Source organism: Panthera leo, chromosome A3, assembly GCF_018350215.1.
Source record: "Panthera leo isolate Ple1 chromosome A3, P.leo_Ple1_pat1.1, whole genome shotgun sequence".
NCBI classification, from domain to species: Eukaryota; Metazoa; Chordata; class Mammalia; order Carnivora; family Felidae; genus Panthera; species Panthera leo.
The window spans coordinates 72,722,863-72,736,275 of record NC_056681.1 but is presented as its reverse complement, the minus strand read 5'-3'; the positions used below and the strand labels follow the sequence as shown (position 1 = coordinate 72,736,275).

The 13,413-nt window shown below is 39.5% G+C and overlaps 2 protein-coding genes across 8 annotated transcripts in view; one reads left to right on the top strand and one right to left on the bottom strand.

Annotated features, from left to right (window-relative positions):
- Positions 1-13,413, bottom strand: part of ACYP2 (acylphosphatase 2) — a 278,791-nt gene that overhangs the window by 40,357 nt on the left and 225,021 nt on the right. The gene's annotated exons all lie outside the window — the stretch shown is intronic.
- TSPYL6 (TSPY like 6) overlaps positions 6,592-13,413 on the top strand; it is a 91,876-nt gene continuing 85,054 nt past the window's right edge. The window contains 6 exon segments of the mRNA XM_042930049.1: positions 6,592-6,613; positions 6,616-6,748; positions 6,750-6,956; positions 6,958-7,290; positions 7,292-7,586; positions 9,227-9,344. Coding sequence (XP_042785983.1) covers positions 6,592-6,613; positions 6,616-6,748; positions 6,750-6,956; positions 6,958-7,290; positions 7,292-7,586; positions 9,227-9,344 — 1,108 coding nt within the window.

Here is a 13,413-nt window from a genome sequence, read left to right as displayed (position 1 = left end):
CAGAAATACCTCCTCTTGTTACCCTGCTGACCTACACCAAGGGAAGCCACTTGAAAAGATGTTCTTTTGCCAACAATCATGTTACCATTGTAACCCACAAATGGAAAAATAAACTGTTGGCTCCTCTTCAGAAAACCTATTCTCACATTGCCCAGAACCAGGTAGATAAATAAAACCATAGCGTTCTTTTCATTCCTTTCTCATTTTCCAAAATGATCTTGTTATTTTTATAACCTCAGCAAGCTTATAAAATGGGGCTTATCTACCAACAGTGAAGTCATATTAACGTTTTTCAAGGTAAAGGGTTCCAGAACTATCTCCCTCCCCTGTTCCTTGGGACTTCACTCTATCGGCACACTCACACCAATTTGCTCTCCCTCCTGCCCTCCCCACCCCTCACTTCAGGATGTACAAGCCCTTCTCATTGGAAAATAAAAACCTCTAACCTGAATTCTTCTCTACCTATTGCCCTATCTTATTTCTTTCCTTCACAACCAAGCTTCCGGAGCTAACAAATCCCTATTAAGTCAAGTGGAAACTCTAGGACTTTGCTTTCAGACATAATAGCAACAACTTTATTGGGTGCCTGTCTATCCCAGGCACTCTTATAGGCATTAAAATTGTTTTACTTGATTACAAAAATGCAGGACTAATCCATGTTCATTCTAACAAGTGAAACAATACAGAAACAGATAAAGACAAAATCAACCTCATCCCCATCCCCAACCCTCCACCACCTGAGCTCCTTATCTTATTTGACACAACCACCACGAGAAAATTGAGGCCTAGAAAGTCTCAGGATGTACCCTGCAGTGTTTAAGAGGAAGAACTTAGGGATCTGACTGCCTGATTCCTGATTTTGCCATTTACTAAGTGTCCACGAGCAAATTACTTCTTATTTCTGCACCTCAGTCATCATATCTGTAAAATGGGGCTAATGACAGTGCCTAGTGCAGAGGGTTCAGTGAAAATGTAATGCACCAAAACACAAAAACATTGTTATTTCTAAAGAAAAAAACTGATTAAAAAAAGAGATTGTTTCAAAATGACAGCTGAGAAGAAAACAGGCATTAGAACAAAATTCTGTTCACCATTCTGTAACTAGTACAGAGTCTAAAAGAGTCTTTTCAAGCAGCTGGAAAAGTTGGCTCAAAAAATATGCTCCTGTAATGATGACACCGTGATGCACTTTGTTTTTCAAGGTCATGCTATTTTTTTTAAAAAAGATCCCATGTTTCAAATTTTCATAAATGAATTTTATTGATTTTGCTATAGTATCAACTTCCTTACATTTAATCATTAGTTTCATCCCAATTAAGTTAAAATGATTATGTTTAGCATTTAGATATTACAAACATATTTTATGTAATGTTTTATACCACTTTTTTCAATTTTTTAAGTGGCTCTTTACATCTGTAGGCTGATCACAGTCACCCCTGCTATCTGGCTCCACCACACCAGACCAGCACCCTACAGAGACTTTCAGCCCCTCATGGTTTTATCAGGCACCATCATGCATATTTGCTCTTTCTGAGTGCTGTATTCCTAGCACATGATTAAATCACAATTATTGACTTTCCCAGGGTAAATCATTACCCACTCTCTGGTAACTAAAATATTTTCATTCCACTTCTATTTATATACTTTTTCCAAGAGGCTGTAGAGAGATGACTGCAGCTGTAAAGCTACTTGGTTAATCACTCAAAGCCTCTTTTTCACCAATTCCTTCTGCAAACAGTTTCATGGGCTTTCTATGGGAAACTGAGGAAAGTAACAAAGTGTGTATCTCCTTCTCATGTCTACCAGCATTCTTTCTTGTCTTAAGTAAGTAACACCAGATTGAGGTCCTTAACGTTCTACCCTGGGTGGCCCAGCCCAAGGAACCATGGCTCTGCGTGCCAAATTATACAAACATACTTGCTTAAAGAATTTAAGTCAAGAGAGATCCCTTTCAAAGCAAGGAAGAACTGCTCAACAGGATTTGAAGAGTCAAAGGGAATTAAGACTACACAATTCACAGGCTCTCTTCATTCATCTTATATTAAGTTTATCCATTAAAAGATCATGTTTTTTTTTTTTTTTTTTTCTGTTTCCCAGAGAATTTAAACACTTCACAATTCTATGCTGTGAAGAATTGTGGCTACTATGGACTTCTCCCAAGAAGCCATCCTTCTTTCTTTCCTCATTTTTCTTTTCTTTCTTCCTTTTTTCTTTCTCTATCTCTCCCCCCTTCCCTCTTCCTCTCTTTTCACATTTCTATTTCTGCTTCTGGTTGACTAGACAGTTCATATATTTTGTATTATCTTTCTTTATTTCCCCTTTCTAAAATATATATATATTCCCCCTTTCTAAAATATATGTGTATATAATATATATGTTCCCCCTTTCTAAAATATGTAATATATATATATATATCCCTTTCTAAAATATATATATATATACACACATATATAAATCTAAAAAATATTTAAGTATATATTTGTTATGTATATATTATATATATTATATATATTATATTGCACATATATAAATATATATACACATACATATAGCCAGAATGTTTCAAGCCCCAACTTAAAATCCTATTTTGTTCTCTTCAGTAGTTTCTAGTCCATCCTCTAGGACTCAAACAGAATGAAAGACCCTAAGAGAAATTACCATTCACCCTAAACCCAGTATGGTCACCATTCACTTTCTAATTAAAAAAAAAACAAAAACACATTCCTTATTTTTTATCGGCTCCTTTATGTGTAACCTTCTTCTAGGCACTCTGAGAAAAATAGTGAAATACAGGGTCTGTGACATTAATATGAAATTCTAAAAGTATCTGCTTTCCCACTAACTGATTTCAGCAAAGGTGGCATTGCTATGTAATTAACCTTGGCCCTAGAATACAGGCCCAGCTTTAAATCTCCTGTCATCACTTTAGATCGCCTAATGCCCTGCGTTCATGCCCAGGTCATGATCCCCAGGTCATACCCCCCTCATTTCTTAATGATTTTAGCTCCTGGCTCTTTCTCACTGCTCTCTGGCCTTATCTTTCCATCATTTCAATATACACATCAGTGATCCTTCACACCCTGGCCTCGTGGTTCACTGACCTCCCCACCTGGAATGACCTCATCCTCAATCTGCCTCATCTGAGCCCCATTTGGAAGGATAAGTAAGATTCTGACCAATCCTCTGTGTTCCACTCCCCAACCTCTGTGGCATCCCTCCAGCGCACTCTGGTACTTGGCCCAACAACACCTCAATTCCCTGGGTCTTCCAGTCCATTGATCAGGCCACCTGTTCACTGCCCCTCATCCCTGTATGTCCTCTATTCCTGCAGCTTCAATTCTAAGATCGATTATTGTCATCATTTTCTTGCTCTTCTTCTTCAGCTCTAAATCTAACTCTGCTTACTCATGCTGCGCCTGTACACTGAATGTGGCTGAAGAAAAATTCCCAACCATGCTGACGTAACTCACTTCAAATCCATGACCTTGAGAGCTCTCTTCTCAGAATCCCACTGCCTCTTGCCTCATCCTTTTAATAATCTTGCTTTCTGCCTTACTTATAACACTGAAGAAATCAGAAGAGAACTTCATAGATTCCACCACTTCTACCCACTGACCAGCATACATACCCTTATCCTTTGCCTTCCTGCAGTTCCTACAGGTGAACTTACTGTGCTCCCATCGACAGCCAAGTCCTCCTCCTTCTCCACTTAGGCTCCAGATTCCATCTGATCTCATCTATTCAAGGGCATCCATCGAAAGATTCTCCTTCCTCTCTCCTACATCATTTTTTGCTCCCTACCAAATCATTGACATCAGCACGTACACATACTTCCTTTTCCCCCATTTTAAAAACACTTTCATTGACCTACTTTCTCCACCAGCTATCACCCCCCCTTCTGTAGACCACAACTCCTCAAGAGTCGTGTATACTTGCTACCTTCACTTTCTCCCTTCACATTTCCTCTTAAACCCATTATAGCTAAGCTGTCACCCTCCCACGCTTCCAAAACTGTTCTTGTCAAGTGATGACCCCATTTCTTTATTTCCTTTTGGAGCAAATTCTTCAAAAGAATTGTCAATGTTCACTGTCTCAAATTTCTTTTCTCTCATTCCCCTTAAAACCCACTCCAGCCCCCTCACTCCACTGAAAGTGCTCTTCCTGAGTCACCAGTGATTCTTTTTGCTGTAAAATCCAATGGTCAATTCTCAGACTTCATTTTACTTGACCTGTCATCACCATGTCACACATGTAAACACAGTTGAACACTTCCCTTTATGCATCAGGCTGCCAGCACATTGCACACTCTCATTCCCTCCTACCTCAGTGGTCTCTCCTTAGTCTTATTCTCCCTGACCTTATAATTTTGGAGGCCCCAGGGCTTAGTATATCAATACTCACACCCTTGGTGATTTAATCTAGCTCTCTGGCTTTAAATATCATGTATGCTGTTTATTCCCAAATCTGTATCCCAGTCACAGACCTGAGTTTCAGATTTCTAATGCTTACTATCTCAACTGTTGTCTAACAGTCATTTTAAACTCCACTCATCTAAAAGTAAACTTCTGATTCTTCTGTAGAGATCTGCTCCATCATGATCTTCCCCTTCTCTGCTTCTGGCAACTCTATCTTACCAGCTACTCAGGTCAAAATCCATGGAGTCATTTTTGACTTCTTTGTCTCATTTCCCCTACCCAATTTATCATGAAACCATGCTGGCATTACCATCATACTACATCCACCATCCACCTCCATTGCTACCACTTGGTCTGAGAAATTTCTTCCACCTGGACTACTTTGGATAGCCTTCTAAAAGATCTCCCTGCATCTACCACTGCCCCCATCCAGTCTATTCTTCACCCAGGACCTAAAACAATCCATGCAAAACCTAAGCCAGATTTTGAGTCCTCTGTTCAAATTTCTGAAGTGGCTTTCCATCTCACTAAGAGCAGAAGCCACAAGTCTTACAATATCCTATGAGACCCTACTTGATTTGGCCTCTCTCATCCACTCTGCTCCAGTCACAGTGATCTCCTTGTTATTCTTTGAATGCCCTAGGCATGCTCCTGTCTTACAGCCTCTGCTTAGCTCTTCTCTCTTCTTAGAATGCTCTTCTCTATAATATCCTCTAGCTAACTCTCTCGTCTTTGAATCTTTGCCAAAATCTTACCATTTCAATGAGGCTTCCTCTGACCACCCCTTTTAAAATTATTGTTCCCCACTCCCTACTCCTAGAACCCTCATTCCCCTTATTCAATTCTTGTTTCTTTTCCATAGTACTCATCACTTCCTATTATGTTTTACTGTTTAAGTGTTATTTATTGTCTTTCTCCTCTGTTAGAAACTCCAAAAGGAAAGAAATCTTTGTTCTGTTTGCCAATATACACCAAGGGCCTAGAAGTGTGCCAGGCATAGCACAGGCACACAATAAATATTTAATGTTTAATAGACTATGTATTTAATAGACTATGTAGGTATAGTAGTATTTGTCTCAACATCATTTCAGCCTCATGCTATTTTGTGCAAAGATTACTTTGAAACTCTTGATTCAACTTATTGTTTCTACATCTGTTTAGGTTTTCTACTGCCTTTCAGTCAGTGTCAATGAAATACATTCTGTGAAATAATATATTTCATCCAGGTTTGAAAATGCATTGGCATAATGTTTTCCAACATGCCCTCTGATAGTTCTCTAAATCACTACTGTGACTATTTTTCATTCCAAATACTGTTTACGTAGTCTCTTCCTCCTTTTATTGTTAATCTTTGGTTGATATTCTATTGTTTTTCATTTTTCTCCTCTAATGTTCCTCATTTACTTTTTCTCTTTCTTTGGCCTAACTCTGCTAATTTTACACATTACTCAGGTTATACTCTTTGATGAGTGATATAATGCTCACCAGGACTTCTAGTTTCCTTTTTCCTAGACGATAGCACTTACCTGACCTTGTGAAGCTAGGCAAGGCCATCTGACTAGCTCTGGCTAATGACATATGCCATTTTTGATGGAAACATTTAAAAACCCATGCATGGGGAGGTGATGGTCTTCTCAATAAACAGGGTCTGGTCAATTCAATATTTATATGGAAAAATGAATCTTGATTCCTAACACATCATTCACAATAACCAATTTCAGATCAACTGTAGGTATAAAAGTGAAAGATCCTGGACAGGGAAGATTTCTTAAACAGAAAATAAAAATCACTAATCTAAAAGGGGAAAGTGATAAATTGGAATATGTTACAATTTAAAACTTCCGTTCATCCAAAGACATAGTTAAAATAGAGGAAAGCAACTAAGAAAGGGAGGAGACATTTGCAATACACCGGTTTCTAAAGAGACTTGTATCTATAATGCATAAAGGATTCCTACAAATCAATATGAAAAATACAGAATACGCAACAGAAAAATGGGGAGAAGACTCGGACACCTCGTAAGGAGAGGATATCAAAACACATGAAAAGTTTCTTTGTTACACAGGAGGTAAATGCAACTTAAAACCAGCATGTGATAACATCACACACACACTAGCGAGGCAGAAATAAAAAGGATGGCACAGGTTATGGAAATGGACTATCATGAGACTGACCCATGAAGGGCCTAGAAGCAGCCTCTGAGTAAATGAAAGCAACATGAAAAATGGCTTTTAGTGTAAAGAGCCACATGGTCCTAGTGGGGACAAGGGCCTAGAAATCTATTGCACATGGAGGCTGGGGTCTGAAGTGATGGCTCGGGCAAAGGCCAAGAAAACAGACTGAAATGTGTGCCATCTTCTGAGGAGGAGTGGGTGAGGAAGAGAGGGCTGGAGTGGTGGTGGTGAAGCCAGGAGGTGAAGAAATGGAAGCAGTGGAGGAAAACAAAGTGGTAAATTAGGTGAAAGTCAAGGGAGGTCCCTGGTCCCTGAATGTGGCTCTCCACATGAGCTCCGTGGAGGCCAGCCAGCCAGAAATGGACACGGAAGGCTCAGGCTGACAGAGCCATACTGCAGGTGGAGCACAAATTTGGGAAGGTATGGCAACACTACCTAGAGCAGAGGAACTACATCATTCAGAATATCCCCAGGTTCTGGGTCAGGGCCTTTTGGAACCACCCACAGCGGTCCACCCCGATTAGAGGCCAAGAAGCATAGATGTTTAAGTACATAACCAATATGGAGGTGAAGGGCTTCAGATACCCTAGGATGGGCTGCAAGTTCAAGTTTTTCTTTCTAAGAAACCCATAGTGCAGAAACAAGCTCACTGTCAAGGAATATGAGGTGAGAACTCCCAGCCAAGTGATGTCTCTTGCCACTCCAATCAAGACGTCATAAGAATCAAGACTTCATCTGCAGCTTCATTGCCTGGTTTTCAGACCACAACCTCCCAGAGTCTGACAGAATTGCTGAGATTATCAAAGAGGACCTCTGGCCAAATCCACTTGAATACTACCTATTGCATGAAAGAGCCCATAAAGCTAGACTTGGCCAGATAAGGAAGCCAGTAGAGATCTCCTTGAGTTCCAAAGTGGTTAACCTCACCCTTGAAAATACTCCCATACAAGATCCCCTACCATTTCCTGCTGGACCTGTGCTTTGGCAACAGCACTGGGTATGCCCATTACTCTTTATGTGCTGACCTTTCAGCATCTTCCTTCCTTTGAACATTCGTTCTCTCAACTTTAACATTAGACCTTCATGGCAGTTCCATATTAACATCACAGGCTATGTGGCATGGTTCACACTCTTCTAAGCCAAACAAATGATATTATAAATTGCACTGCTTTTATCTACACTGCTTGTTTGTTCCCAGGGCCTCTAGCCTGGTCACTACCACCTGGATTTCTAGCTATGTTCAGGAGCCTGTTTTACTCACTTTGCTCATCATCTGTGGACAATTGCTGGGCATTAATAAAACCCAGGGAAAACAGCAGTGTGCCACTTGGTCTATGTGATTTATGCAACTCCATTGCTCTTCCTGCCCTTCTGGTCACTGACTGCTGCCTATACCCACCCCCTCAGGCTGTTGCCTGCTGGATGGACATTTTCCAGACCATTGTCAGCTCCACTTTCTGATTTTAGATAAACACTGATCTCCAGAACTGGTGGTGGGTCCACGTTTCCTGCCAGCCCATGAAAGACCTTTCTATTCCTCCCCTACAAGACTCCAATTCCTTACCACCACAACCACCACTCAGGAAACCTACAGGCTGTCAGGCAAGTGGTTGAGGTGATGAGTTAGACCCTATTCACATAACGAGGATAATGATAATGTCCTTGGTGATAAAGTACCAGGCTTTCTCAGCCTCACCCAGGGAATTCATATAAAATCTAGGGACTGTAAGTTGCCTCCATTCTTCACCTTCAACATGATTAAGTGTCACAGGTGCCACGGTGAGTGTACGCTTTGTCTTCTCTTTCTCATTTCCTTCTCTTTGTCTCTTTCTCTCATATCTCTCCTACCTCTTTTTAAAAGTGGTAGCCTCACCCTCAACAAAAACATTAAAAAAAAAAATGTGTCAGCTCAGACACATCTGCAAAAGCAGCCTCTTTAGTTTAATCTAGCTCTCTTTTCTTCTCCAGAGACAGAACGGGAGTCCTGTCAAGAAGACTACCACAGCTCTTACTGCCCCTCTGCACGCTTCCAGCCCCTCCTTCCCTTAGCAATGCCTATAGGGTTTAAGGGAAGACCAGTCTAGATGGAAAGAAAGGTGTTTCCTGTTCAAAGTGGATGAAAGAACCAAAGAGGTTGTGATGGGTGCCCCATGCAGGGAAAACTGAACTAAAGGCCAGCAGCAGAAACTGCCAGTGAAATGCAGGGCCTAGAATTAAGACTGGGTTGACTGAGAACCTGCAAGGAAGGGATGCTTGCTCTGTGAGTGGTGACAGAAGGGCTACTTTTCTCAGGACTGGGATGGGAGAATTGCAGGTGGCTGAAGTGTTAGCTCTGTTACCTATCCAAGGGCTTTTTAAAGAAAAACAATGCCATGTTGGGTGTTTTCTCTCTTGTTTTCATGTGACCTTATTTATGTGAAAGATTAACTACTGTGCCCTTAATTTCACTCATATTTAGTAAAATCCTGTTACTTTCTCTGCTTCTGCTTACTGGGAAGATTCAGTCATATAGATATGTTTTGCTTTCAATTGAGGGAACACTTGGAAGAATATATATCTATTTCCTGTATAATATGGAGAATTCTGTGAATATCCACAACAGTTTTCACCTTGTTTCTGTTAAAACTGTATCTTTAGAAATACAATTTGAATAACTTGGTCTCGTCAGAGGCTGAAGACTTCAGAGATTGTCGTCTTCATGGGAAAATTACCTACAAAAAATTTGTGGCCCTGATTATCTTGACAATTTACCCTGGTAACAACCTAGCAAATGATAGATCGCTTTTCCTAAGCAGCAAAAATACTTGTGAGATTGCTCTGTAAAACTGGAAGGGTACCATTGGCCTATTTATTTGTACATGTTATGGCAAAATGAAAGCATGTCAGTCTGAAAAAAAAAAAACAGATAAACTAAAAAGATGGAAAATAACAAGTGTGGAAAAGTACACAGAGAAACCACAATGGTGGAAGAGTAGCCTGATACAAAAATTTTAGACAATTGTTTGGCAGTATCTATGCACACCCTCTGATCCAGTTCTGGGAATATACCCAACAGAAATGCATACATGTATTCACAAAGACGTGCAAAGAAGTGTTTATAACAGCACAATACTAATAGCTAACACTGGGAACTGCCCCAATGTTCATCACTGGCAGAAAAAATAAACACAGTTTAAATATTCACACCATGGAATACTGTGAGAAATAAAGAACTGTGCCTACATGTAATAACATGAATGGATCTCACAAACATGATGTTGGATAAAAGAAGCCAGACTCAAGAGTATGTGCTATATAATTCCATTTATAGTTGAAGTTTAACAACAAGTAATCCTAATCTATGGTGATAGAAGTCAGCATAGTAATCACTATGAAGAACAGTGAAGATTCTGGTATTTTACCCTACTTACAAACTTAGCATGTTAGCGTGCTTAGTTAATGGATGCTGAGTCAGAGACAAAGGACGTTACAATTCAATAGCCAGCTTCAGTGCTTGCACCAGTTGCTTGAGCCCTAATTCTTATTCTGCAGCATGAAGAAAGCCAAGTGACCCCTGCCCACACAGTGGGCTGCAGAGGAGAGGAACCCTGGGCTTAGGGAAAGTGAATCCTTTATAATGGGAATTAAGCATGTATGCCCTTTGCTTTGAAGGCCAACATTATCTTTACTACATAGAATACCAAGTAAACCTGTACTTTGTTCTATAGGAGACAATCTCTATTTTTTCAAGGCTGTAAGCAAACCTGCCCTTTGCTCTGGAGGGAAACACTATTTCTGTCTTCCAAGGCTGTTCTCAGATATCCTTAAAAAGATACTCTGAACAGAGTGGCCAAAATGAACAAATCAGGAGACTATAGATACTGGAGAGGATGTGGAGAAACGGGAACCCTCTTGCACTGTTGGTGGGAATGCAAATTGGTGCAGCCACTCTGGGAAACAGTGTGGAGGTTCCTCAAAATATTAAAAATAGACCTACCCTATGACCCAGCAATAGCACTGCTAGGAATTTGCCCAAGGGATACAGGAGTACTGATGCATAGGGGCACTTGTACCCCAATGTTTATAGCAGCACTCTCAACAATAGCCAAATTATGGAAAGAGCCTAAATGTCCATCAACTGACGAATGGATAAAAAAAATTGTGGTTTATATACACAATGGAGTACTATGTGGCAACGAGAAAGAATGAAATATGGCCCTTTGTAGCAACATGGATGGAACTGGAGAGTGTCATGCTAAGTGAAATAAGCCATACAGAGAAAGACAGATACCATATGGTTTCACGCTTATGTGGATCCTGAGAAACTTAACAGAAACCCATGGGGGAGGGGAAGGAAAAAAAAGAGGTTAGAGTGGAAGAGAACCAAAGCATAAGAGACTCTTAAAAACTGAGAACAAACTGAGGGTTGATGGGGGGGTGGGAGGGAGGGGAGGGTGGGTGATGGGTATTGAGGAGGGCACCTTTTGGGATGAGTACTGGGTGTTGTATGGAAACCAATTTGACAATAAACTTCATATATTGGAAAAAAAAAAAAAGATACTCTGAACAAAGGCAGTGTTTCTGCTTCCAAGAGTGCAGAAACATCAGAACCCATGATAATTATCTCCCAACAGTTTGGGAGTAGGGGGAAGGGGTGTGAGTACCTACTGACTGGAAGGGACTATGATGGTGGATTCTAAAGGACTGGTCATGTTCTGTGTCTTGATCTGAGTGTATTCAATTTTTGAAACATCATTGAGTTGTATACCTATGAAACACACTTTTGTATGTGTATATTATTTTAATAAAATATACTTGAGAAAAAAAAAATAAAAAATAAACAAAGGAAAATAAAACAACAAAACCACCACCAACAAAAAAAACTTCATCATTTTCTGGAAACTCTGCTAGAAAATGATTAGCCAATTCAAAAGTATATTTCAGATCCTTCTGGGTGGGTCATGAGTCCATATGTGAGAATTCTAATAGGATCATTTACTGTGTTGTATTCAAATGGCTGAATCCCATTTTCTAAGAAAAAAATGTTCAATTATCTGGGTATGGGCCATCAACTTTTAGTATTTTTATTGTTCCTGCTCATTTTGTCAACTGACCTTTATCAGACTTTTTCAGTTGTAAATAGTTCATTTATCATGGATTGTGACAATTTTCTTTTCTCCATCATGATAAGTGTACTCTTTAATCCCCATCACCTATTTTACCCCCCTCCAACCTACCTCCCCACTGGTAATCATATAACCCCTCTGGTTCTCTAGAGTTAAGAGTCTGTTTCTTGGTTTGTCTTTCTTTTTTTTCCTTTACGTGTTTATTTTGTGTTTTAAATTCCACATACGAATAAAATCATATGGTATTTGTCTTTCTCTGACTCATTTTGCTAATAAATACTCTCCAGCTCCATCCATGTCATTGCAAATGGTAAGATTCACTCTTTTTATGCTGAATAATATTCTATTGTATATATGTACTACATCTTCTTTATCCATTCATCAGTTGAAGGACATTTGGGCTGCTTCCATAATTTGGCTATTGTAAATAATGCTGCAATAAACATAGGGGTGCACATATCCCTTAGAATTAGTGTTTTTATATTTTTGAGGTAAATACCCAGCAGTCTAATTACTAGATCATAGGATAGTTGTGTTTTAACATTTTTTTATGTTTATTTTTGAGAAAGAGAGAGAGAGAAAGCATGCATAGGAGGGGCAGAGAGATGGGGAGGTGGACAGAGGATCTGAAGCAGGCTCCGTGCTAACAGCAGAGAGGCGGATGTGGGGCTTGAATTCACAAACAATGGGATCATGACCTGAGCCAAAGGCAGATGCTTACCCAACCGAGCCACCCAGGTGCCCTAGTTCTGTTTTAACTTTTTGAGAAATTTCCATACTATTTTCCCCAGTGGCTGCGCTAGTTTGCATTCTCACCAACAGTGCAAGAAGGTTCCTTTTTCTCCACATCCTTCTCAACACATCCTGTTGTTTGTGTTTTTGATTTTAGCCATTCTGACAGGTGTGAGGTGGTATCTCGTAGTTTCATTTGCATTTTCCTGATGATGAGTGATGTTGCACATCTTTTCACATGTCTGTTGACCATCCCTATGTCTTCTTTGGAGAAATGTCTGTTCATGTCTTCTGCCCATTTTAAATTGGATTATTTTTTGGATACTGAGTTATATAATTTTTTTCTGTATTTAGATACTAACCCTTTATCAGATTTGTCATTTGCAAATATCTTCTCCCATTCAATAGGCTGCCTTCTAGTTTTGTTGTTTCTTTCACTGTGCAGAAGAAGCTTTCTACTTCGATAGTATCCCAATAGTTTTGTTTTGTTTTGTTTTTGCTTTTATTTCCCTTGCATCAGGAGACATATCTAGAAAGATGTTGCTACAGCCAGTGTCAGAGACACTAATTACTGCCTGTGCTCTCTCTTCAAGGACTTTGATGGCTTCTTGTCTTACATTTAGGTCTTTCATCCATTTTGAGTTTATTTTTGTGTGTGGTATAAGAAAGTGGTCCAGTTTCATTCTCTGAACATAGCTGTCCAGTTTTCCCAATACCATGTGTTGAAGAGTGTCTTTTTCCCATTGTTTACTCTTTCTTCCTTTATCAAGGATTAATTGATCACATAATTATGGGTTTATTTTTGAGTTTTCTATTCTGTTCCATTGATATATGTCTATTTTTATGCCAGTACCATACTTTTTAAATTATTACTGCTTTGTAATATAACTTTAACTATGGAATTGTGTTACCTCCAGTTTTTTTCTTTTTTAATATTGCTTTGGCTATTCAGAGTCTTTTGTGGTTCCATACAAATTTTAGGATTAT